At 38.7% G+C, this 25,594-nt stretch overlaps 3 protein-coding genes across 4 annotated transcripts; 1 reads left to right on the top strand and 2 right to left on the bottom strand.

The window, feature by feature from the left end:
• Window positions 1–939: 939 nt before the first annotated feature.
• Window positions 940–7,941, top strand: ltbr (lymphotoxin beta receptor). Its single transcript, XM_011485579.2, has 8 exons — window positions 940–1,370; window positions 1,720–1,861; window positions 1,946–2,074; window positions 4,082–4,228; window positions 4,913–5,092; window positions 6,521–6,574; window positions 6,664–6,768; window positions 7,201–7,941. Exons 2-8 carry the CDS (start codon window positions 1,720–1,722, stop codon window positions 7,323–7,325), a joined length of 882 nt encoding a protein of 293 aa, XP_011483881.1. The 5' UTR covers window positions 940–1,370; the 3' UTR covers window positions 7,326–7,941.
• LOC101169637 (tumor necrosis factor receptor superfamily member 4) lies at window positions 7,838–12,717 on the bottom strand. 2 transcript variants are annotated; one of them, XM_020710621.1, is made up of 11 exons: window positions 12,599–12,717; window positions 12,272–12,341; window positions 12,146–12,191; window positions 11,755–11,865; window positions 11,505–11,633; window positions 10,794–10,872; window positions 10,593–10,645; window positions 8,930–9,040; window positions 8,697–8,719; window positions 8,538–8,613; window positions 7,838–8,371 (listed from the first exon to the last, which is right to left on the bottom strand). In XM_020710621.1, the coding sequence occupies exons 1-11, from the start codon at window positions 12,700–12,702 to the stop codon at window positions 8,091–8,093; spliced, it is 1,083 nt and encodes a 360-aa protein (XP_020566280.1). In that variant the 5' UTR covers window positions 12,703–12,717; the 3' UTR covers window positions 7,838–8,090. The 2 variants fall into 2 exon arrangements, with proteins under 2 accessions (XP_020566280.1, XP_011483741.1); XM_011485439.2 differs by lacking the exon at window positions 12,599–12,717 and adding an exon at window positions 12,482–12,588.
• Window positions 12,718–12,922: 205 nt separating this feature from the next.
• On the bottom strand, window positions 12,923–23,871 carry iffo1 (intermediate filament family orphan 1). The gene is made up of 9 exons (XM_011485438.2): window positions 22,497–23,871; window positions 20,633–20,693; window positions 19,804–19,899; window positions 19,523–19,678; window positions 19,240–19,424; window positions 19,008–19,134; window positions 17,215–17,304; window positions 16,746–16,876; window positions 12,923–15,835 (listed from the first exon to the last, which is right to left on the bottom strand). Exons 1-9 carry the CDS (start codon window positions 23,459–23,461, stop codon window positions 15,739–15,741), a joined length of 1,908 nt encoding a protein of 635 aa, XP_011483740.1. The 5' UTR covers window positions 23,462–23,871; the 3' UTR covers window positions 12,923–15,738.
• Window positions 23,872–25,594: the final 1,723 nt, after the last annotated feature.

Below are 25,594 nucleotides of genomic sequence, written 5' to 3'. Positions count from 1 at the left end.
TAGGACTTTACGGCAGTGTTTAAGGGGAAAACGCTCATTTATCTAATAATTTACTACTTATTCAAAAGTAAAGAGGCAAAACATTTTCATGTTAATTATTCATTTGTGAAAGTACGAAGAGTAGAATAGAATAGAATAGAATAGAATAGAATAGAATAGAATAGAATAGAATAGAATAGAATAGAATAGAATAGAATAGAATAGATCTTTGTCATTGCCACAGGTACATGAAACTAAAAGTGCTTCCTGGTCTAGGCAACATTCATACCTTAAACAACCTATAGTAAAAATACACGACTAAAAATAATAAATACATAAAAAGTACATTATGCATTGACTAACAACAAGAAATCAAAATTAAGTTGTTGCTTAAGAAAAGTGAATATATTGTTTAAAAAACAGGATACCCAATTAATATGTGTTAAAATCAGAAAAAATAATAATAAATATGAAGAAAACATCCACCGTTGGTCAATTAAAGGAGTCTAACAGAAGGGATCCAGGTTTAATAGACATTAAAATGTTTTCTGCAGTTGAATAAATACCCCGGCATACCTGTATTGTCGAGTCTAGAAAGTGTATGTGATGGTATTCTTTCTGACAAAAATGAAAACTTTTGTTTAAACATTTTTACTAAGAAACAAAGGAGGCGAGTTTAAAATGGTTATTGTATTGAAGATATGACTAAATCCGGTCGTTCCTGATAAATACTTTGAACTTGTTCACCTCAAACGTTCGTCCTTCACCCTATTTTAATAGGCAGTTTTCAACTCGTCATTGCCTTTTCTACTTTTTGTTATGTGTTAGTATGAGTCATTGATTAAAAGAAAACTGGTTTCGTGAGTCAGACTGTGGTATATATCAGATTTGCGTGAGGAACAGTTTTTTCAACATTATAATGACACTTTTCATTTGTCATTTTTAACTGCAGCGTGTCATGTTAATCTTTGTGTAAATTACATGTTGGCGGTATATGTTTGGTCATCTCTTCAGAGAATCGCTTTGACTGCCAATAGTGTCAGCGACATGCCTGACTTAAATTAGTAAGATGTGATCACTTAAGTGAAATGACATGAAGCAAATAAGTCCCTTAGAATAACATGTAAAAAGATACCAGGAGCAAAAAGTTTACTTTTTGAATGAAATGTGAGTAAAGATGAAAAGAAGAAGACGCTGGCTGCTGACATGCTTTTGAGCTTATCACCAAGGGGGGTTAGAGCAAAGACCAAGACAGAGTAAGAGTGCAAATATGCCGGTTTCATAATGAGTCATGACTTAAATGACATTTTCAGAATAATCCCCTGCATGCTGGTGTCAGTCAGACAGTCAGAGGGTCCCAGGCAACATACTGCATTATCTTCTCCTCCACAGTGAGTAAAGACAATAGTATTTCATCTACACATTTTTAGATAAAACTTTTACAGAAATTTCTTGTTTCATTTTAAAGCATTGTAGAATTCATATTATTTTCTTATTTTTGTGATATTAATCAGTAAAAATAGAAAACAATCACCAGTTCTTGATGTATCCCACCTGCTTATTTGTTATAGTTTCTCTATGAAAGATCTAAATATTACATAACAGCAACTCTGTAGATGTCCATGTTTGCTCTTTCCTTGCCGGTTAGAACATATATATAAGCTGCATGTCACACATTTGCTAATCTTTTCTCTCCTTTCTCTCTTCCTCCTCCTCTTCCTCTTGTTTGATGCTTCACAGATGCAGTTACTCCATTATTTCATCTTTTTCTTACTCTGTGGGTTCAGTGTACTTTCGTATACAGCGTCCCTTCAGTGTAATGAGGAACAATATGCTTGGCCTTTGGATAAGCCCAAACATTGCTGTGACAAGTGTCCGCCAGGTACGACCTCTCTGTTCTCGCCAAACTGGGTTAGTTTTTGATGCCGTCAAGAGTACAACCACCAAATCCTTTTGTGTGCTTTAGGTCACAAAATGAAGCGATCTCGGAACCAACGCACTTGCGGGATTGAGTGCATCCAATGTGAGGGCGAACGTTTCTCTGATAACTACAATGTGGATCTTAGCTGCAAAGTCTGTGAAGTCTGCAATAAACGTGAGTACATTTACACCTTTAAGAGAACTCAGGATGTGTCAGCAACAAGTGTGAAGATGTATGATTTGAAAAACTGCACACCTAAATGATATTTTTCTCTTTTATACAATTGTCAAGAACATATTTTAAAAAAGGAAAACTGAACTGTGAGGGGGAACTATTCATCAGTTTACCTTAAGAAAAAGTCTAGAATCAGGAATCTGTGACATGGCATTTTTCCTACGATGAAGCAGCTATCAACAATTTCATTTAGCTGCATGTTGGATATCTTGCTGAGTAATTGTTGTGCTCCTCCTACAGATACATTTTTTTTCTATTTTTTACATTTATTCTGTGCATACAAATTATGGAGTAATAATATGCACCAGATCAGAGATTTAGATTTCATTTGTTTCACTGTTGGGCTAATATGAGCCTAATGAAGGAGTATGACAGTGGATGAAAACCTTTGTACAGATTTTTGTACAAAGATAAAGATGACTGTGAATACCTACCCCATTTTTTTATCTGTTAGGTTTACAAAATCCCACTATAGCTTTCTGGAATCAGGCATCGGTTGTCATAGCTGTACTAGCTTACTCATTTTCCTGTTAACGTGTCACCTCATTGACAGCTTGGTTTCATAGAAGGAAGCAGATGTGTCCCTGGTAGTACTGTAGAAGCTGCCACATCATATCAGTTTTGTTGTACTGGGTCTGGGTTCAAAAGGTAACACAAATATTTCAAGTTAGCAGGTAGCATTTGCATTTTTGCACATAAATATGGTTTGGACTTGAACAGATGCTATTAATACCCTTTTCCTTTTTTTTTTTTTTTTTTTTGCTCTCATGCACACAATGAATAGTTACCATTTGATTGTTATGTTGAAGACTGAGAACTTTAGAAGAGTTTTAAAATCCGACTCTGTCAGTCTATGTGTTTTAAAAAAAGAAAATCATATCACATTTATTTTTCCTGAGAATGGCCTCTCAGACATTCAAGATGAGTCAAATAAATGTCTTTCAATGTCTTTCAAGTGTATGACGTCATAATTCGACCAAAATCTGATTAGTTCTTATAATCAACTCTTTATATTGGTCATGCAACTGAATGATCACAATCGGGTCAAAGACATGAAGAGGTTTTAAATTTAGCGATTTAAAGGATTAAAAATGGATTTAAAAAAAGAAAAACTACCAGCTGATTTATATTTTGCTTCATCCTGAGTCTGTGTTTATTCTGCTTGCGTGAACTATGACTCTGAATTTGAGTCTGGTGTGTGAGTGACTCATCTGTGCCCATTAGATTTGACCAGTTTCACATGAAAACCTTAAAAAACGCAAAGACAGTCACTTGTTACTCAACTTAGTCTGTAGACTGAGTTCAGAGAACTTTGCAGAGGAACACGTTTGTGAGGGGATTTCCCATATGAGCATCAACAATCAGAAAAGTATGAATGTGATGAGCTGAGAGGGGTCTACGAAACCATCTCTGCAAAAGCTCAAGTGGGTGATAATTTGGGATCCTGCAGTAGAGACTCTATTAAAAACCGTCAGTTAACAGCCCACCAAGAAAGAGGGAGGTTGAAAGAGACGACCATCTTCCTGTCAGTGGAAACGAAGACAAAAACACTAAAATGTCATAAACACCGGAAAGAGATGCAAATGTCATCTCCTGTATTTTCTGTCTGGTCTCTGTACAGTTATAGGTGAGCAGAAAACTGTTTGCTCTGCTTATTTCGAAATGTCAGCGGAAAAAAGAAAATATTTGGCACAGAATTGAGTGCAGATTTGCAATTCTCTGTGATGTTTTTGGGTGCAAAACTGAATTGGCAAAATTTGAATTTTGGTTTTCTCTACATTTCAGTCATTTAACATTTGCATCCAACCATAAAAATGTTGTTTTTTCCTGCTATTGCTAAAAGTATATATATATATGTGTGTGTGATTTGATTCACGTATATATGAAACAAATCACACATATGTGAATCAAATCAAATTTAGAATCTCTTATTCTTTTTCCTTTCAGCCAACATGGACTACAAATCTAAGTGCAATTCCACTCATAACACCGTGTGCAAATGCAATCCAGGCTACAGATGCAAAGACCAGGCCTGCACACAGTGTGTGCTGGTAACCCCCACCACAAAATCGACTTCTCCTCCGTCCACTACAGGTGAGATGCACCCACTCTGCACCTTTAGCCGAATATGACCCACTAATATTACTGTGGTAGGAGAATCTCAAAAAAAGAGAATCTTAGAGACAAAAGTAGGTGTTTAAAGATCAGAAACAAGGCTTTTACAGGCTTTATGCCAATTAACATGCATGGAAACTAATGAGGGAAAGGATGAGCCCACGCAAAAATGTCATACCTTGATCTTACCAGGCATCTGTTTTTATCTGAACTTCATACATTTTCAGATAGACGAAACTTTCGCCAAAAGAAATAGGAATTTTTCTCAGATGTTAAAAGTTTTATCATCTTGAGCCAGTTTGACCAGTTTCAGACAATTAACAAGATATTGTTGGTCAAAAATGGATACTTTTCCTTTTTAGATTTTCTTTTTTTTGTGAAGTTTTAAACGCTGCCTGTTTGCTTATGTGTCACATCAGATTATTTTATTGATAAGTAAATAAGTTGATTTATCAATTTGAAAGAAGTCATATACCTGACTAATAAACCGAACTGCCTAATGTCAAGGAAGAACTATAAATATAACTGTTTTGACTCAAATTTAAAAAGTCTGAGTCATTTAACTTTTTCAGGTTCATGTCAGGTCTCACAGGACTTTTCCACGTATGAGACGTGTTTGAAACATTTCTGTCGTTTAAAATGATCTCTTCTTTTTCCTTCCAGCCAACACGGTGAAGAACATGGGAAAAAGTCCTGTGGGGAATAACGTCTCAACAAGGGGCAACAACTTTAAATGCAATTCCACTCACAGCAATCCAGGCTACAGATGCAAAGACCAGGCCTGCACCCAGTGTGTGCTGGTAACCCCGACCACAAAACCGATTTCTCTTCCGTTCACTACAGGTGAGACGCACCCACTCTGCACCTTTAGCCAAATATGACCCACTAACATTACTGTAGTAGAAGAATAATTGGGTATCAAAAGAGTAGAGAACACTCAGCCCATTAGAACTCTAGATATAATGTGAAACCTAAAGCTCTTCACTTAACCTTTATACAGTAAATATTCCAATAGTTTGCTCTTTTAGGAGGTAACAGACTTTTTTATGTCTATTAATGTTAAAACTAAGTTGATTTATGGAAGAAAACATTTATATTTTGGTAATATCCTCCACAAAAATGGAGCATTTTGCTGGAAATGAAATATTTCAAAATAAAGTACAACACTTTATGAAAACTACTTTAATGAAAGGATAAGGTCGTTAATAATGAGCTAATTATATATAATCACACTATTAGTTTGCATGGATGTGCCAAAACAGGAAATTACACCATGGGTTAGAACTCACTAGCCTCGCCTTAGCATGGTGGATAACATTGTTATATTACACTAATGCAAACATTTGAGAAGTATGTATTTTAGAGAGTCTCTGTGACATAACTGGGTGGAATAACACACTGAGCACTGGCCCCTGGAACACTAGTATAACTGCATTGTCTGATTTCTTTATGAAACCTAAATCGTAAAGTTTTTTTTAATTTAACTCTGAGGTTGCAGTGAATTTAAAAACTACATTCACATTTAACCATAGCCACAATATTTCCTAGCTTAAACTCGAGATTTTTTTGTTTCTAACCACAGATGAAAGTGTGGATAGAAGTCCTACAGTAGACAGTTGTGCACTTTCATGATTTACTGTTTACCACAAAAATCTTGCAGCTTGTCTTCTGCACATCAGAAATGTGATCATCATTGTGCTCTTACATGAAGCTGAATGTTTTTTTTAATTTTCTGGACTTTATCTTTTAAATGGTTGTCATTGCTTTTATAGAAAGCAGGAGTAATTACTACTCTACAGTTGTGGATTTATTTACTTCATGACAATTTAGTACCAGAAAGGAGACTTTCGACAGATTAACCCCTTGTGCTATCTTAGATGACCCCACCCTTACATTGACGTTTTCTCCCTACCATGACAAAGGTGGATAAAGGTGGAAAGATTTCATGTAATCCATGGACACCAGTGAAGATCACAAATCATTGAAGAAAAAAGGTTCATCGCACTCTCTAGTGGGTCTAGATGACCCAACTCCCAATGGTAAAGTGCCTAGGATAGCACAAGGGTTAAAGGGCCAGTTTCACAGGAAGTGCGTCAGCTGTAACTACAGAAACAGGTCTCTCAAATACTGATGGAGTTAATAAAAAATCATGTTCTTGGTGTTGAAAATGCAACTGATCTTTTAAAAACCTCCCTTTTGACCAATCTAAACCATGATGTGTCACACTTCTTCTGATCTGACAATGTTTTTTCAAAAACCTTTTTCCTCCAGCCTCCAAAGCTGTGGACCCAGCCACACCTGAGGAGGCCCCTCATCAAGTCAGAGGTAAAGTCAGTCTGGATTATATGCCACTGGACTCATTTCACTCTTCCTTTGCGCAGCAATAATCCTCCCGCTTATACATATTGTTGCAGATACAGTCCTTCTCCTGGTGATAATTAGCCTTCTGTGTCTTGGAATTGCACTCTTGGCTGTAGCAAAAATGAAGCCATTTCTGCAGTGGATGAGGACCCACACAGGTAAGAAAAGTCTGTCATGCAGAGACTAATCTCATTGCAATACATAGTAAACAAAAAAACTCCAGATTAAAATTTTTTACATTATTACACATTGTGGCACAGCAGTCATGTCACATATATAGAAGGTTGGTGCATCCATGGTATAACTCTTCCCCCTTTATGCACGCCGTATAATTATAAGAGCCTACACATCACGGAAACCTATAATTAAAAAAAAGATTATGTTGCCAAACATATAAGACTTGCTAAAGGTAAAAAAGAAAATACATTTTACTGGATGAAAAACACTTTTGCTGTTTTTGTCAGGAACTGTAAGTAGACAGTAAAGGAGTAAGTTTGGGTAGTGTTTTTACTGTTTAAGAAAAATATACTGTATTGTAACCCTGTGCTTCAAACTAATTCTTAAAAACTCTTTGTTCTCTTCATTGTCAGTTTATATTGTGACTGACAAACATGCTGAAAAACCTCTACGAGCAGAAGACGAAGACATGCCCAAGCCTGTGCAGGAAGCGTGTGGCAAATGTGAGCAGTGCATTGACATATGTGTTAGAGACTAGAGCGCGGAGTGGAGCGTGCTGTGTTCGGAGGGACTTTATAGCCACACACAATACCTGCAAAACATCAGAATACTGCTGTAGAAAAATGGAAGCAGGTGGCATTTCAGGCCATCTTGCTGAAGATTTCAAATGGTCGGAGACGAATGTGTTTCCTTAAAAGAAATGTATTACAATGGGTTGATGAAACTGTAACTACAAATCTGGGAGACGAGGAAAACTGAGGACACTGCGACAGATGCAGTCTGACGTTAAAAATGAGTATGTACTGAGGTACACAATTTTAATGATATTTAAGTGTTTTTTAAATGTATCTGTATATATTATACAGAATATATATCTGTACATGTGTATGAGAGTGGCCCCATGAATGGTTTGGAAACTTTTTTAGAATGAAAATGAGTTTAAATAAACTGTTGACATGTATGTAAGCACATAAATGCTGCACTTTTTCACTTCAACAATGGTTTATTTAATTATAAAGTACATGTTTTTCTTCCTCACCGTTTTTTTTCTTCAATATCACAATTTTAATCTCTAACATTCAAGTATAATAAAAAAAATATTTACAAGTAATGTATTTTTAAATATAACTTAAAATAAAAATGAGAGTTTCTTATGTGCAGTTTTTTTCTCCCAGAACTTGCAGGTTGTTTTCAGTTGTGATCCTCGAAACTTTCATTTTCCCATCTGTGGCTGTTGTTTCTGCTCTTTTAGAAGTCCCTCCTTCAAGTGATTTTTTTTAATGGTCAGTCTAAGTGTAGCAAGTCATGGCTTCCCAACAAATGCTTCCTCTTTGGAGACGTGGCAGTCCTTTCCGTGCTCCTGGGAGGGGAAGAATACGTTGTCCACCTCTCCACTCCTCTCCTCCTCCGAGAAGTGAATGCTGGGTGAAGATGCGGGATGAAACACGGGGCAGTTTCTCTCCTCCTCTTCCTCATTGCTTGTTCTCTCAGCTCTCTTCCCACCGATGGTCGGCCCAACTTGCCCCGTGAACTGATTGAGCAAGCTGAAGATGACCGTACCCGGGTTGTGAACGTGGACTGGACCTACATGGAAGACGACAAGGAATCTGTTCTTATACGTGATTTTGTAAAAAAAAAAAAAAAAAAAAAAAAGCAGGACAACTCATAATGCAACCACAGATGTGACTTTTAGCTGGTTTTTTTTATGACCAGTTATTTGAGTCAAAGTTTTTGTTTCACTCATCAGTACCCAGATTGGCTGCTGAGGGGGGCTGCTGCCTTGCAGTATAAGAGTCCCTGGGGGTCTGAGATATATCTTTCCGTTTCTGCAGAGGTAAATGACTGTAAGTTTTTTGCAGCAGGCAAATGACACATTTTGCAAAACGTAAATGGTTCCTAAGATACATACCTCATTGCATAACTTAGTAATGGCTGGAAAAAAAAGGATTTGAATCATGAGTAAAATAAAAATGATCTTTTTTACACAAAGATGATACAGGTTGCATATTAAACATGAAGCAGAAATAGTCAGACATCCTGGAAGGTATTCATCTACAACCACACATATCTACTCATTTCGTATAACAACGGTAATAACTCCGTCACTATCTTGAGGTGAAATCAACCTGAAATTCCACTTACTCTGCCTCAAGCATTTCCCATTTGTAGGGCGATAAATGCAGAGCATGATGACGAAGGCCACAAATCCCAGGAAAACAGATGAAGACAAGATGACTGCAAGCTGAGAGTTTCCTTTGGAAAACAGAAAAAAAAGAGAAAGGGTAAAAGACTGCAACGGAAATCTCTGCAACAATAATATGAAAACTCTGACACCCACAGAAACACGGGAGTGCTTGTTTTCTGTTTATTATCCATTTTTGAAGGTTGTAGTTTTTAAGATTGAAATACAAATGAAAAAAAAACCCTGCTTATTTCTATTTAATGAGTGAGCTTTGTAAAAGAAAACAAAGATACTCTGCACTTCTTGATGTCCAGCTAAAAGTGAAGAACATGATCTCGTAACACACCCTGACAGACAGACCCTAAATGACCCACTACATAGTTAGGCTGTAGCGTGAAGGGTCTGTCTCAAGGACCCACAGTGAAATAAGCTCAGCGCGCCCCCTGGGAAATGAACCCGCATTTTCCATGCGCCTGTCCTACATGCATCCAACTGAGCCATCCAGCCACTACCATCTAATCTGTAAGTGTTTTACATTAATTTGAAATTTTATAGGTTTCTGCAAAAGCCTTTTACTCCGCATTTCCTCTGTCTTCATTTACACATTTTTAAACAATGTAGTTTGTAAAACACGAGGATTGCAATATATATATATATATATACAAAAACGCCCCTCTCACCCTCAGCGGGTAGTTTGTCACCCAAGCTCGGGTCCTCTACCGCAGCCCTGGGAGCTTGAGGGTCCTGCAGTATCTTAGCTGTTGCTAGCACTGTGCTTTTCTGGACTGAGAGGTCTGAGGTTTTTCAGGTATCTGCTGTATCTTCCAGCTTGGAGGAGTGGCTTAGCACAGCCACTACTGTCACCTTCACTTTCCAGGCTTTCTCCAGTTCTTCTCTGAGTCCATGGTATTTCTCCAGTTTCTCATTTTCCTTCTTCCTGATGTTCCCAACGCTTGGCACTGCCACATCCACCACAACGGCTTTCCTCTGTTCTTTATCCACCACTACAATGTCTGGTTGGTTCGCCATTACCATCCTATCAGTCTGGATCTGGAAGTCCCACAGGATCTTTGCCCTCTCATTCTCTACCACTGTATATTATTCCAGCCACTTGATTGTGGCGCTCCATGTTTGCTTTACCTGCAAGCATCTTACACCCTGCAGTTATGTTCTGGATATATTTTAATGATTAACATGACTGTAGACATTAGGTTTAAAAAATTTTTTCAAAGAATATGAAAAAATGGCAGCCATTCTCTGACACATTAATACCAAACCATCCTGAGTATTTTCTCGATTCTGATGGAATATGTCCATACCTTTCAAAAAGTAGTCTATTTAAGTGCACTACAAGTATATGTCGTTAAACAGAATATTGGAATTTTACTTTTTATACACTATTTGTTATAAACTTAAAATGTAATGTACAATTCCTATACTACTCGAACAAGGTCTATAGTGTACTTTCTAAACTCAGATATATTTGATAAAATAAATCTCAAGTGTACGACTTTCTGCTAAGGGTAGAAGCAACAGTGTGGTTTGTTTATGTATGTAAATGTTATTTTTCTAGCTTTAAAACATAGAATATTGTATTTTCTTATCGCACTTCTTCTCTCTCACCTGATGAGGTGGTTATTTTGGTACGCGCTGTTGTGATTGCTTGAAGGCCACAGCTGTGTGAGACAGGAATGGAAAATGTCAAAGACAGGCAAAAGTTTCCAATTACTTCATTTAAATTATTTCACTGCTACATGACTTCATCCTTTTTCTGTACTGATATGGTGTTTTCTCTTGAATGTTTCAGAAGAATTCACGACTCACTTGGGTGACTGGCAGGGTTTGGTCTGACTGGAGAAACCAGGGAAAGGCACCTGCTTCAGTTTGCCTGGAGTCGTCGCGACTGCAGAGCAAAAACATCTCAAGTTTGGTTTCAGATTTCAGAGAAGCAAACCTCAAAGAAACTCCCACTGGTCCTTTTTTACTCTAAACATTTAAATGAGATCATTTTAAAGGTCAATTAACTGCCTGGGCTGCCCAGAAGGTTCATGTTTCAACACACTGGTCATAGCTGTGGGGGTCATGCCTTTGTTTCTGGCCTGGAGCCTCTTTTCATTTCACATTGTTATTCCTGTCAATTTCCACTCATTGTCTAAACCCTCAGCAGTAACTCTCCTACACAACCCATTCTGACAGCTCTTTACTGATGGAGCAGTTGCCGGTTCCAACCACTGGAGGGCACTGGAAAGACGTTTTAGAGTTGCAGTTCTTTGAATACTCCATTTGTAGACTAAGATTAAAAAGAAACTCTTGTGTTATGTAACAGATGTAAAAGCAATGGCATATTTTTACTTAGGCCTTTTAATTCAAGGCTATAGTTGCTTCCTGGCTTGTTATTTTAGGAGAAGATAACACAAATGTAACAGTTAATCCAAAGTTGAATTTCTTAATCACAGAACACACGTTTGTCTCCTCTGACGGCAAAACAACCAACCAAAGGAAAACAGAAAAGTACTGAATGGAATCTGCATTTACCAATTATTATTTGACATTGTCTGCAGTTTTCAGAGTGCGGCACCTTCTCAATGCACCTGTAACCAGGCTCACATTCACACTTCAGATCGGAAGTCCTTGTGCAGTTCTCAACCACTTTCAGGTGGTATCCTGAGCAAAAGAAAATCAGGTTGACTTTAGGAAGTTTGACTAAATCAGACATTTGGGTTTGTGTGCACCATGGCTGCCATGACAAAGACACATAAAGCTGAGATGTGAAGGAAGGATTTACTTGGTGAGCAATCTCTGAAGCAGGGATGACAACTGTCTTCATGGTTCCGATTTGAAGTGTAGCTGCCGGGAGGACAAGGCTTACACTCTGCACAAGACTTCTGAAACGTCCCTGCCACAACAGAGAAAAGTAAATGTGAACAACCGGATGGCAGTGGGAAAAAAAGTACGCTTGCAGGCCCAGAGCGCATAATAATGAAGGATGTGGTCATACTGCTGCACACCAGCTACCAGTACAGCGAACTGCACCTTACCATCAGGATGTGGAAGGAGAAAAAACAGACTAGATATAGCGACAACGAGGCAGGATGGATACCTACAAATACCTACCTATACACACACAAAAAAACTAAAATGAATAAATCTTCATGAGAAGCATTTTTTTTTTTTACCTGGAGAGCACATCATGCACCCCTGATTGTCCACCCCACTTGTGTCCTGAAATGTAACATAGGTCAGGCTCATATAAACATACAATTTGCTCACTAATTTTTACTTTCTGCAAATAAGACTCTTACCATGGGAAAGGTGAGAACCAACTCTGCACCCAGCAACCAAAGAGCCACAAAGTATTGCACAAACCCCATTCTGTGGGAGGAAAACAAGTTAGGCGCTCTTATAAATGTGCGCATTAAAGGGGTCGTCTGAATAATGGCGCTTCCCAGAAAGTAACACTGATATACTCTTGAGTTTCTCATGTTACAAGAATGAAAAATACAAGCCTTTACCTTGACGTTCCCTCTGCTTTTCTTCTATTATTTTGATAGTTTCCACAAGGTGTGCCTGTCTCTCATTCTTCTTCCTCTCACTCACTCTACCCATCATCTGTGTCACTATTTCCTTACCTGGTTATATCTTCCTGTTTTCCAGTCTGCTCCGCCCACCATGTCAGGTTTGCAGCTGTGTGCACGTTCAGTGTGCACAGACCAAACTGATCTCTGACTGGCATCAAAGCCTCAAGTCTTTCCGTTTAAGAGCCCTGTCTATCAAGCGCAGATGAGAAATAATCGGAGTATGTAATAAGTCGCTGAAGCAATGTCTTAAACATAGATTTTTGAAACCATCATGAATATACTAATACTTATAATTAGATGTGCAAATGTTTGTTGCATTGCATCACCCCAAAAAGTCTTCCAGAGGATTCTATCCAAAAATAGTCACACACGTGGTTTTTGCACAGTTGCATCTTTTATTTTCTCAGTCTCTCTTTATAGGTTACATTCTGCAGCTCTGGGATGAAGCCTTCAAGCAAAAAACTACTGTCGTAATGCAAAGTCACACATTTTGGAGTTCCTAATACTCTGTTGTTTCGTGACAGAATGTGTTTAAAATGGTTTTGAGGTAACTGTCGAGCTCAGAATAATCACATTACCGTGTCTCAGTTTTTTGTTTTTCAGCTGCTCGGCTTTGGACAGTCTCCTTGTGCTGCTTTTAAACACATTGATATACTCAAAGCTATATTTCCGTTAACGTTTCAAAGCCATTGTAGAGCCGTCTTGCTAAAGCAGAAGCATTTCACTGCTAAGATTTCCTAAACTTGAGTTATTTTTTTAAAATCGACTTTACCCTGTAACGATGCACACTCATAAAGAAAGTGGAAAAAGGGCCTAATTGGGCTTTCTACATCATTTTAATGGTTAACCAAAAATCTGAGGCAGCTCAGTCTAACACGTCATCTGGAAAATGAAGAAAAGAAGGTCCAATTGTTCTGATTCATGCTTCTCTATGTTGTGCATGTGTTCCGGTAAAAGTCTTATTTAAAAACAGTCACAGGCAGACTCGCCGGCACATGCATACATAGTGACTCGCTCAGTGCAGGAAAGGAAAATGGGGTTTCTGTCTCCCACAACAGCTCTCTGAACTCTTTCTTCTGTATTCAAACACAGGAAGGAATCCTCAGATCAGCTGATTCTAACACCCTCGCATGCATGAGAGGAAAAATGTCCTCCTGTACTTGTGACTGAAACAAACCACAGAGATGAGAGTTAAGAAGAAGCCTAGAACACATTTTTACATAGTATTTCGTTACCATAGCAATGACGGTTCTCCATCAGTGACGACAACCAGCAGTTCACAAATAGTTCTAAAGATGTGGCTCAATGTGCTCAAAAAACAACTATAAATCTAAAACTAAAAATGAAGAATGGGCTATATTCCCCAAATGGAAATACAGGGTTTCATTTCCACAGTCGCAACCTTTTGTGGATATTTACAAATGATCAGTCTGTATGCTTCACACAGTTTTTTTTCTATATGGAAAGGCTCAAAAACAGCTTTATCTATTTACATCAAAGCACCTCAGTGAAGCAGCATCCACACCTACAATATGTCTTATTTCTATCATGAATTATTGATTTTACTATTAAGTCACAACCCTGACTTTTATTTTGGCACTCAGTGGCTAGCTTGCGATATTTTTCGATTCTTTCTTTTTCAGCATAGAGCTCATAGACCCACTCGTGCAGATCTTGTTTTCCTTTTGGGTTTTGCCTTCAGCAAATCAGCGTCCTCCATCTATAACCCTGTCTTCTGCATCTTCTACTCTAACACCAACTATCTTCATGTCTTCGTTCAATGCATCCATAAACCTCAGACTTAAAAAGACAAATCTCCGGCTTATATCCTCCTGAATATCTGTGAACTTTGCCATATAGAGTCTGTGTTCTTTCACTTTTGACAACGTGAGCTATAGACAAGATTAGGTAGGGCAGAGGGTAATGTCACTGCACCAGACATAGGCGTGATGACTCAAATATTCAGTGTTGAATATTATAGAAACACAACCGTGAGGCTTTGTTGTGTTGTAAATGTTCATACCTGATATTTATGTCTTTTAAGAAAATAGCATATCTGGAAATTCTTGCACTATTTACGTCTATTTTGCCTCTACGTCATCTTTTAATGATGATTTGTTTTGAATGGAAGCAGCTATGTGACTATACATCCTCACAAGCAGAATTTCAACACTCATCCTTTTGAAAAATCAACTTCAAGCAAATGTTTGCTTCACTTTTCATGCCAGACGGTACTTGTTTTTCAATGGAAAGCTGCTTATGGATTTATTTTGTGCCCATAACTATTATTTTATTGCATCTAATGAACTGGATGTTATTGATGTTTCCGGATCTTTCCAAAAATTGTGATTTGACAGTTTGACTTGGCACCTGAAAGTTGGAGAAAGCGTGCAGCTCGTGACAGTTTCTTATTAAGCCAGACACAAAGATTTTAGCTGTTTTTCTATTACTCATAAATTTATCAATGTCAAGATAAGTGTAGAAATAATAAAATGGGACAAAGGGTTGCAGCTTTTTCTACTGTCTCGACAAACATACTTTTCTATGTTTATAATACTGCTCATTATAAACACAAATCGTATTTTTTCCATTTTTATGATTGATCAGGAAAGTACACACGTTCTCATCTACTTTATAGCCGTGAAGTGTTTTATTTAGATGTACGTCTTTGTCTGATGAGTTAAAGTAAACTGGGAAAGGAGTTGCAAGGCAATAAGGTGCTGTCTTTCATAGACTTTACATGTGATTAGTATTTACAGATTTAAGTCCAAACTACCCAGTCGTGCAACACAGAGTACTTAAGTCCCAAAAGTTCTCTATCATTCTGGCTTTTCTGACCCCTGCTTGTTTGTTTACAGAAAAGTGGACCTTGCAGTGACCGTACTGCAGATTATAAATTACCTTGAGATGCTCATTTTTTACTTCCTGAAATGTCTGATTCTGTGTAATATAAACGAGTCTAGCCGCCTCGTTATGAATAGAGAGCCTACTGTTTATGTTGGTGTTATCACTTCATTCACTTTGGGATTTCTTAGACTAGTTTCCAAATTGAAATGTCTGGTTCAGAAAGAGAAAATAGTTCTAATGTAAACACGGCGCTTGCTCTGTTTGTGTTGCCCTGGTGTGGGACTGTATATTGTTGCAGCAGAGAGTCATAGAGGGATGGTAGCTTCTGTATGAGTGAGAGGATGTCAAGAAGTCCCAGAACTTGAGAGGGCAGATTGAGGAGACGAAGACTTGTTGTTTCCTCTCTGATCGTTCTCTTCTGCCACTGTGGGCGCAGCAGGACTACACAAAAGAGAAACACACACAGGAAGTCAGACGGGTCTCTTATTTTTCATGTACTTAAGCCAAAGTGATGCAATAATTCAGAAGTTTGTTGATACAGCTGTTACGTTTTTGAGAATAAAAACATTTTAGTTATTGCATGGGTGTCCAAACTTTTTGCAAAGACAGCCCTCATGAGCCCTCTTAAGAACATTGAATGCAAATGAACTATTTCATGAACAATTTCTTGCCGTTAAATGCCTTTCATTTTTTCACATAGAATAGAAATACATCAAAAGTAGCGTGAATTTTCTGTTTGAAGACCAGAAATAAAATGAAGAAAAAGTCTGGCAAAAAGATAAACCTTGTTCATCTTATTCAGAAGTACAAACCACAGCCACAGTTGTTTTGTATTTCACTAAAAACCAAACTCCAATTTCCAATATCACGGGGTTTTTTTTCATGAGATGAAGAAAAAACTATTCTTTTGTTTTTTTAGTCTGAGTTCACAAAACAAATACAGGGTTATTATGCTGAAAATCTTAGTCTGGAATTTCACAGCAAGACTTGAAACTTCCAGACTGGAAAACATGACTCCAACCAATAAGTCATTTAAAAGATCATTTTAGGAGTTTCCCAGTTATTAGTCTGACATAATGACACACAAGCTGTGACTGCTGAGGATACCGTTGACGTATCAACAAGATTGGAAACTCTGAAAACTCAACAAATAAAATTATCAGAAAACCAAGAAAAACAACAAAATGGTAAAAAAAAAAATACCAAAATACAACAAAATGGTAAAAAAAAAAAAAACTGCAAGAAGTGTTTAAATGCTCAGAAACAATATTTTTTGGCCAATGAAATGTTTCATAAAATTCACAAGGACACAACAAATGACATTTTAAAACTACAGGTAAAGAGGGCATACCTGTCTCCAGTCTGTGTGATGAGCCTCCTGCAGGTCTCCATCTGGACGTCCAGACCTCTCTTCATGGAGCACATCTCCATGTACTCGTGCAGATGACGATTCATGTCACTCTTGGCCGTGGCCAGCTCCAGCTGCCGTCAGAATACAAACACTCTGGGTTTAAATGCAATGCAATGACATGCAGTGAATGAGAGAAAAGAAAACATCCACTTGTGTGGGGCTTAACATCCATATTCTGTTAAGAGAAAATAGAACTATTAAACATGCACAATGTGTCATAATTAAAAGAGGAGAGCAATAAAATCATAAAGGTATTGGATCTTGATAAATATGTGTCATAATTTCTGCATGTTTGTACATTAAAAGGCAAGTATTGCTTAAAAAGACTAAAAAACTATAACATCCAAGCAAGAATCAGAAAAAAGTCCAGCTATATGAGGAAATGAGAAAACTCAGAGATGTGTTCAACCTCAATTTGGTCGATGGTCTCCTGGTATTCCTTCTCCCTGGATTTGAACAGGCACTCTGTATCATTAATCACTTTTTCCAGACAGTCCTCCTGGCAGAGAAACAGACAGAAGAAAAACACTGTGAGTTTGAATGAAGGCCTACTAACTTCTCAGCCCTGCAGACACCAAATCAACCCCGCTGTTTAAAATACTCGTCTACTCCAATTTCACCGACCAACACCGGCTGTCCCTTCAAATGATATCAGACTGTTCAAATTCTGCACAACAAATGCCTACATGCAATACTTGGAGACAAACACCAGGTACAAAAAAAAAACCTGTGTGTTTGTGTTTGTGTGTACAATCCTGTTGTGATTTATCAACTTTGATGCAAACCTGCTGCTCCGCAAAAACCCTACAGACATGACACAGACGGTTTAAAAAGCTACTATTCTGAATTCTAAAAAATATGTGCCAATGTATGCAATACTTGTTTTTATTGATTGTCTTTCTCAGCTCAGCTGGCTTTGAGTTAAACAACTAACGCAAACCCAGGGGAACAGAGCTGCCTTTTTATTGCACAAATCACCTGTTCTCAAATCATGACTCAAATCTAACCTAAAGACTTGGATTGAGATGCAGACACTTTTTACCTGGCTATAATTATTGGGATTTTCCCAACTCTGAAATTTCATAGATTTTAGCTTGTGCTTTTATTGCTGTTTTATCTTGGTAAAAATAAAATTACAGTACGGCTCACAGGAGGAAGGAGACCTTCTTGAACAAAAGCTACTCAGGAAGCAGACATATTGATCCTCAGCGTGCTCAGGTGTCCTGAAGTGTCCTTGGCTATACGATCCTTAACCCTCCTTTAGACTCCAAAGGCTAACTGACTAAAAGAAGAAAACTGTTTTGCTCTTTTGGGTTCAACATTTTATGACACAATAAAAAAAAAGAGAGTTGTTTGAAATCCTAATCTTTTTGAAAATCCGAAACCTTACACTGTCATCACAGACTTTGCATATTAGAGCTAGTTAGGGTTTGAGCGGAGAAATATAAAGAAATTCACGTTTAAATACAACAACCTGAGCGAAACAAAGTTGGTGCATAAGCAAACAATTTTCAAAACAATGTCTAAAAGTAATCTTTTTACAGCAATTATAAATATTAGCCATTCTCTCAAAAAAGAGATTGTAGAAGTACTGAGAAAATAATTCTATAGAAGTCTGCTGATTGATAGTTGATAGTCAGAGACATTAAAATGCTGTCAAAGCTTAAGAGAAAACAATTTTTTTACACTTATTTCGGATTAATTTGGCTTATTTACATCTCCTAATGAGTAAAAGAAATCCAACTGTCATCTATAGTTTATTTTTTGCAGATTTGTACCCCTAAAACACAGATTATGGGTGTGGCTAAACTTAAATACTAGACCACAGATTAAACAATTGACAAAAAAATCCTGAATATCACAAGAAGTCTGATTAAGAACTGAAACATGTAACATAGATGCTCAGATTTGTGGAGTATGTGTAAATTGACCAAATGTTGCGTATTCCTTGGTTATCAGATTTTGTGGTCATCTAGAGAGGTTGTTTTTGTCAAAACCATTGCGGTTGGATCTATTTTCAGTGAGTCTTGTTCACGCTTCCTGCTCCTTTTCTCTTTTGTTTAACAAAGTAACATGCAGACAGCAAAAAGCAACATTTAAGGATTTTTTTTATTATCTAGAGTTTGTTATGAAGGTATACCTCAAATTTAGCATACAAATGACCGTAATAAGCTGGGGGTGGTTTGTGTGGCCGCCGCTTACCTCTACTGGTGGGTGAGTGGGGTCTGGAGGCAGAGTGCATCCTGGGAAGTCCTCCCACAGAAGCAGCGTCTCTTCCGTCTCCTCCCAAGCCAGGCTGTCGCAGTCGTCCTCGAACTCGCACTCCCGCCTGAATTAAGAACACAAAAGCACATGTGTAGTGGACACTCACACAAGCGGGAACAAAAAAACAACAACGTTTTTTTATTTTATTTTGTAAGGCCTCATCATTTACAGCTGGTTCAGCATCCTCTGCATCTCCTCGTTGATCTGATTGGCCGATGACCCAAAGTGCTCCTCTTCTTTAACCCCGCCTCCATCGCTCTCAGAGGTGCTGACGGGTTCGTCACACTCGCTCCCGATAAAAGACAGCGGGGTTTGCTTACGCCGGCAGTTCAGGGCTGACTGGGGGTTGGGAACCTTAGGAGACATTTTCAAGATTAGGTGTAAAAGATTAAAGCAACACAATCAATATTCATTACTGGAAACAGCGTAAAAAGGCAAATGTCTCCATCCACCTTCAGCTCAGGAACCTGGTACATCTGGATGACGTCTTCACAGTTCCTCTGCTGAGCGACATCACACAGGCGAGCCGTGATGTCGATCCTGCGGCAGATGTCCATGTCTACTTTCATGGCTTTCTCCTGGATCTTACTGTCCAAATCAGACAAATTCTGGAAAAAGAGAAACCCAAACCACACTATGAAGGATCTGTAGAATTAGATCCCCTTTTTCTGTAATTATTCAGCTTATTTGGCTTTTTCGCTACAGCAGATGTTATGTGACGGTGTGGGCTCACATTGCTCATGAGGCCTTTGAAAAGAACCAGCTCTGTCTTCAGCTGTTGCACTCTGTGAGCCAGCTCGTCCTGACAGCCTTCACTCTCCTGCAGGTCCTGCTCCGATCAAAGAGGCCATAAAGAACACACGTGAAACGGGAATCTTCATTGCAAACATGCTCTGAGAGGACGTATAGTATGCAAGTAGCAGGCTTCAGAGGAAGAAAGCTTTTAGCAGCAGAGCAGAAAGAAATCATTCTAAACAGTAACATGGGGCCCTGATGACATACATGCCCTGCAGGGGGAAGAGCTCTCATTTCCTTGCTGGACTGATCATCAATCCACGAAAGCTGGTCAAGAACTCCTAAGTTTCAAATGTTTTGCTACTTGTGGTCTGCAGTTGGGTGCAAGCTCCTAAATTAGGTTACTTGAAGATTCCTAGCAATGCAGCACTTCAACATACAGGAAACCTAGAAAACCACAGAACTCAGACAGCAGACTCGATGTCAGGAAACACAAGAATGTCCATCTTAGGTTGTGAGATGAGTGTCTCACACGAGGCAGAACCATAACCCGCTTGTCTTATCTTAGATTTCTTTCTGTATCGATGCTCATTTGGCAGAGAAAAGTGGGCTCAGCGTTTCTGATCAGCACAAAGCACTGCAGGATTATCTGTAGGAAAATTAAAGCTAGCTGAAAAAAAAAAAAAAACACTGTTGCAGAATGCTGAACACTGCTGACAAGCAACAGCTCAGCTCCAGTCACACTGAGGAAATAGTTTTGATTGAAACAGAAATTCTGGGTCGTTTGAGTTCATGGAGACTGAAAGCAACATCCGTGTCTCTCTTACCTCTTCAAGGTCTGCGATCTTCTGCTGAAAGTCCATCCTCATCGTGTATTCTTCCTCCCACCTGAAAAAACAAATCAGACTTTTACATGATTTTTTGAAATAGTTTAACGTCAAATACCTTTAAAGAACCTCCTTTATAAATATAAATGTAAGTTTTGAGGACGTGTTTTGTTAGAAAAAGACGTGATGGGAGTTGCTGCAGGAGACAGATACCTTTTCTTGTATTAAATATCCTCCAGAAAACATACATTGTGGATGTTCTGCCATGATCCATATCAAAAAGCTCTTCTGGACATTCTTTTACAGAATAAAAGCAGCAGCTGAATCACAAGGCAGCTCATCAAAAGGCTGATTGTAGCCCATCTGACACTTAGTTGGCAGTTGAAAATTAAATACAAATTAAAAGTGTCATATTGGCTAGTTTCAAAATGTTGCTAATTACAACAATTTAAAAAAACACTTTTAAAAGTTAGAGCATTGTTCTGTACCTGTCAATATATATTGTTTTTAAACAAAGGAACCAATAAAACAAAAAAACTACAAACTAAATGCACATTTCATTTAAAAAGAGGTAGGTCTATATGACCAGACCATGTGAGCGCACGTTTCTGACTTATAATTTGCATGCTGCAAACTTTAATCCATTTAAGAGCTGAGCGTGCTTTGGGGAGGAACCGTGCACCAGTCAGCAGTCTCACATAGAAATGCTGTTAGAAATGCAGAATTCTGCGGCACGCAGAGGCCCTCTGGGAGTCCTAAATCTGAAAGAATCTGACTCATGACACAGGGGCCGTTGTTGTCGGCGGACATGTTCGTTGGATCCGTGAGGAGAAAAACAAAAACACACACGTGCACCTTTTCTGCAAGCTGACGTCCAGACGTCAGTGCATTCAAGTGCATGGTGCATTGCAGAGGCAGAGTGGAGGGGAGAGAAGCTGTGCAGCAGAAGAAAACGTCAGAGGAAGCGGAAGTGCTGCACTGAGACACAGGGAGGGAAAGGGCAGCAACGATGAGTGGAAACTTGGTAAAAAAAAAAAAAACGTGTCTGGATTGAAAAAAATATAACTGTTTAATGTACAGGTCTATGTAGCTACCATAATTCTGGTCCACAGAATCCTCATATCTGAGCTCTGCCTCATCAACAAAGGACCTTCTATACTGTAATCTCCTCTATGAAGAATGCATGACCGCTCATTAGTGCATAATATGGGAGAATGCAGGAATGAATATGCTGAGGCTTCCCAAGGTCATCCAGGAAAACTAAAATCTTTCAGTTTCTCAATGTGAGCTCCTTATTTTCTAATAAAAAGATATAATTTCCTTTAGAAAACCCTTATAACCTGGAGATCAAAGCATTAAAATGTGAAGAATCACTGCAGAAATGCCACATTCCATCCTACCAAACACAAAGGTGGTTTTTAAATCATAACAACACTGAATTATACAAGTGAACCTTTCATTATTATCATGATGGCTCATTTTTACCACTTAATTCACATCAAATTTCACTCTAGAAAATGTAATTTGAGATTAATTACTGAACCTAACAATACCATTTTTAAAATGCTCTTGTGCAACCATCAGTTTTTCCTAGCTTTAACCTTCATTGTGCTTATTTATAGTTGGTGAAGTGTCTTTTGGGTGTATTTGTGGCAGCAGCACCTGCCTCTGTGGTCAGACATGGAGTGAATGCCAACCGAGCTGAAGGTGCAGGGCAGACAGGCTTTGTGCTGACTTGGCAGCTGCAGGAGACAGCTGATGTAAAGCTGCTCTGCAGAGATGCCGGCTCCTCTGAAGAAGGCCACAAATCACAGAAACTAGGAAGCAATTCCTGAATGTCATAAACAGCTTTAAATCCATTTACCTGCGTTTATACTCATCTCGTTCCCGCTTCACTTTAGCCAGGACGTTGTACAGGGCTCTGATCTCAGGGGTGATGGTGTCAATCTGGACTCCTACTCCATCCGGGTGCACCCAGGACACTCCAGGGCTGGTCAGCCGCTCTGAACCAGAGCCTGACTTTCGGCTGTGGTTGTAGGACCATATGGTCCCTGGAAGGAACCGTGGGGGAGGGTTGGTGCCTGTGCTACTACTTTGAGCTGTTTTGGTGGGGCCAAATCCTGGAGAGTCCACACACGGAGAGGACTGGCTGATGGTGATGACTGGATTAGTTTGGGTGAAGCCCAAACTGTCTGTGCCTGCTGGTGGATGGCTGGAGGTGAGTGGAGGTGTGAACAATGTTGTTGGCCTCCGAGCGGAGTTGTTGGTGTTGTGGAAAGGGAGGGAGCCGGGCCTGAGAGGGATGGTCCCCACAAATCCAGTCTGCACAGCAGCCTCCTGGGTGTGCGCCTTGCTCTCGCAGCATCCACCTTGACAGCCCTTGTTGGCATCCAGAGCTTGCTGCAGCTGCTTCTCCAAGATCTTGTTTCTGCGCTCCAGCTCGTGCACCTTCGCCAAAAAGCACCTGAACCTCAGGTTGAGGGTTTTGAGGACGCTGATGTTGGATCCCAGGTCGTTCCTGAGGGCCATGGCTGCGGGGGGGTGCGGCACTGCGCGGTGCTGGTAGGTGCTGCCCGTGTGGAGGAAGGCTAGGGTCTGGGAGGGGGCGGTGAAGTCGGGCCCCAGCTGATCAGGCCCCGGGTCGGAGTGTTCACCGAGCAGCAGAGACGCCGGGTCCGGTCCTCCCAAAACCACGTCGGGAAGGAGGCCTGAGGGGGAATCCGGGTGTCCGGGCGACGGGCTCTGCTGGTGCTGTTGGAGATGAGCGCTGCCCCCCAACAAAGGATTCATGCTATGGTATTTAAAACTGAAACGCTGCAGATCTGGCATGAACACGGGCGGGGAATGCTCTTCCTAAAGCAGAATCAATGGAAACGTGGAGGCCTGGTAAACTAGGAAAACATCAGCGCAAAGCGCACTCCGTCCCGATGACGTAACCCTGTTTATTTATAAGAATCTTAACCTTAAAGCCTTAAGGTCTTAACGCCGACTGATGATCTGACGCTCGGCAAGAACAGACTAATAATAACACATCCCAGGAAGCCGGTAGAGGGAGGAGAAAGCTGTAAAACGCCAATGGAGATCTTTTCCACCAAAAAAAGGTTAAAAGCGAGGAAAAAGACGCAGAGCGTGAATGAATAACAATGAAATCCAGCGGCACCGCGTCACTGAGGTCCAGGCAACAAGAGCAGCAGAGCGAAGCAGCAGGAGAGCTGCGGGAATGGGAAAGAGTTACCGTAACTGTGACAGTGGAGGCGCAATAACAACAACAATGGGCTGCAGCTGATTATCCCAAACCTGCTTTATCATTATACTTTGTTATATACTATACTATACATACATACATACATACATACATACATACATACATACATACATACATACATACATACATACATACATACATACATACATACATACATACATACATACAGTACATACATGTACATACATGTACATACAGTACATATAGATAGATAGATAGATAGATAGATAGATAGATAGATAGATAGATAGATAGATAGATAGATAGATAGATAGATAGATAGATAGATAGATAGATAGATAGATAGATAGATAGATAGATAGATCGATAGATAGATCAATATATATATATATATATATATATATATATATATATATATATATATATATATATATATATATATATATATATATATATATATATGTATGTATGTATATTAAGACAAATAATCGTTACACCCTTACTGTTTAACATGTAAACAGTATCCATGTTCAGCAAACAAAATTTCCTATCTCCAAATGTTAGATTTTGAGTTTTTACATGAAATGGTGAGAACAAGAATAACTCCGCCTTTTAAGTGAAAATGCAAGAAAATCCTGCCCGTTTTTATTACAAGGTCACAAGACAAAAACCTCCTATCAGCGTTGACAGGAATATTAGAAAAAAATATATATATTTCCTGAAAAAAGGGATTTTTTTCAGACAGGAGGCTTGATGTTATGGCCATGGATGGCATTGTCTGAAATATCCGTATGACTGCCTTCTTTAAAGAGCATAGGGAAAAAAAGTCATTTTTTTAAAAACCATAGACAACAATAAAAAGCATTTAATTGAATCCACGGGTTGCAACTCACTGAAGCCTTAAATTTTTCAGCGAGTTTTCGAAAGAGGCATTTATAAACTTTTACTTTTTATAACAAAAAAAATATTTTTATTCTTAGATTCGTGAAACAGGCCCCTCAGAAATAAGTAAAAATTCTTATCCCATTGATAAATTTCAACAAATAAGAAAATCATCCGAAATCAAATGTTAAGAAAAATGGTCTTAACAAGAATTCTTATTTTAAGAAAAAAATTGTAGTTAATAAAACGTGTTTTCTAATTTTGCATTGGAAAAACTTTATCGAGATTATTTTTTTCTTCGAAAACAGAAAATAAGACATTTTTTCTTCAAAAAAAAGGCATTTTTACTTTTTTCAAAATTCAGTTTTTGCAGTAAAGCTGGAAAACAAAATATGGAAATCTTATGAGAGATGATGAAAATGAAAGTTATATTTTCCAAATGCACCCATTTTCTCTGCCTTGCATGAAAACGTCTTCATGCAGTCTGTGGTAAAAACATAACGAGGTCAAAATGGTTGATCTGCTTTTTTTTCTCATCAATAAAAAGCAAAGTCCAAAGCAGATCAGAATAAGCCACGACAAAGCAATTTGTGGAGACAAATGACACTGGCTGATTCATTTCAGTGGCTAAACAGAAAATGTTAAGAGCACTTATTAAAATTTTAGGAGACTATTTAAGCAGCACATGCATGAAGATTAAAATATGAACTCTTGGGAAATTAGGATAACACATCCAGATTCAAGTTTTTGGGAGGAAAAAAGCCAAAGAGGTGGATTCAGCACAGAGAAAGCGTTCAAACTTGTCAAATTTAAAGTAGGCTGTGACATTTATTTAGGGTGAGTCCTACTGACTT

The sequence above is a fragment of the Oryzias latipes genome, chromosome 16 (genome assembly GCF_002234675.1).
Source record: "Oryzias latipes chromosome 16, ASM223467v1".
NCBI classification, from domain to species: Eukaryota; Metazoa; Chordata; class Actinopteri; order Beloniformes; family Adrianichthyidae; genus Oryzias; species Oryzias latipes.
Note: the sequence above shows the minus strand (reverse complement) of the source record. Positions and strands in the feature narration are given on the sequence as shown.

What these genes read in the sequence shown, in the direction of transcription:
- iffo1 (XM_011485438.2), bottom strand. Translation starts at nt 23,461, where the DNA reads ATGCCAGATCTGCAGCGTTTCAGTTTTAAATACCATAGCATGAATCCT. An exon ending in TCAAAGGCCTCATGAGCAAT is followed by an intron (nt 19,679 to 19,803) that starts GTGAGCCCACAC and finishes CTCTTTTTCCAG; the next exon opens with AATTTGTCTGATTTGGACAG. An exon ending in ACCAGGTTCCTGAGCTGAAG is followed by an intron (nt 19,425 to 19,522) that starts GTGGATGGAGAC and finishes ATGTCTCCTAAG; the next exon opens with GTTCCCAACCCCCAGTCAGC.
- ltbr (XM_011485579.2), top strand. Translation starts at nt 1,720, where the DNA reads ATGCAGTTACTCCATTATTTCATCTTTTTCTTACTCTGTGGGTTCAGT. An exon ending in TTCTCTTCCGTTCACTACAG is followed by an intron (nt 5,093 to 6,520) that starts GTGAGACGCACC and finishes TTTTTCCTCCAG; the next exon opens with CCTCCAAAGCTGTGGACCCA. An exon ending in GTGGATGAGGACCCACACAG is followed by an intron (nt 6,769 to 7,200) that starts GTAAGAAAAGTC and finishes CTTCATTGTCAG; the next exon opens with TTTATATTGTGACTGACAAA.
- LOC101169637 (XM_020710621.1), bottom strand. Translation starts at nt 12,702, where the DNA reads ATGCCAGTCAGAGATCAGTTTGGTCTGTGCACACTGAACGTGCACACA. An exon ending in ACAATGTCAAATAATAATTG is followed by an intron (nt 10,873 to 11,504) that starts GTAAATGCAGAT and finishes TTTGCTCTGCAG; the next exon opens with TCGCGACGACTCCAGGCAAA. An exon ending in CCCCTCAGCAGCCAATCTGG is followed by an intron (nt 8,372 to 8,537) that starts GTACTGATGAGT and finishes TCTTCCATGTAG; the next exon opens with GTCCAGTCCACGTTCACAAC.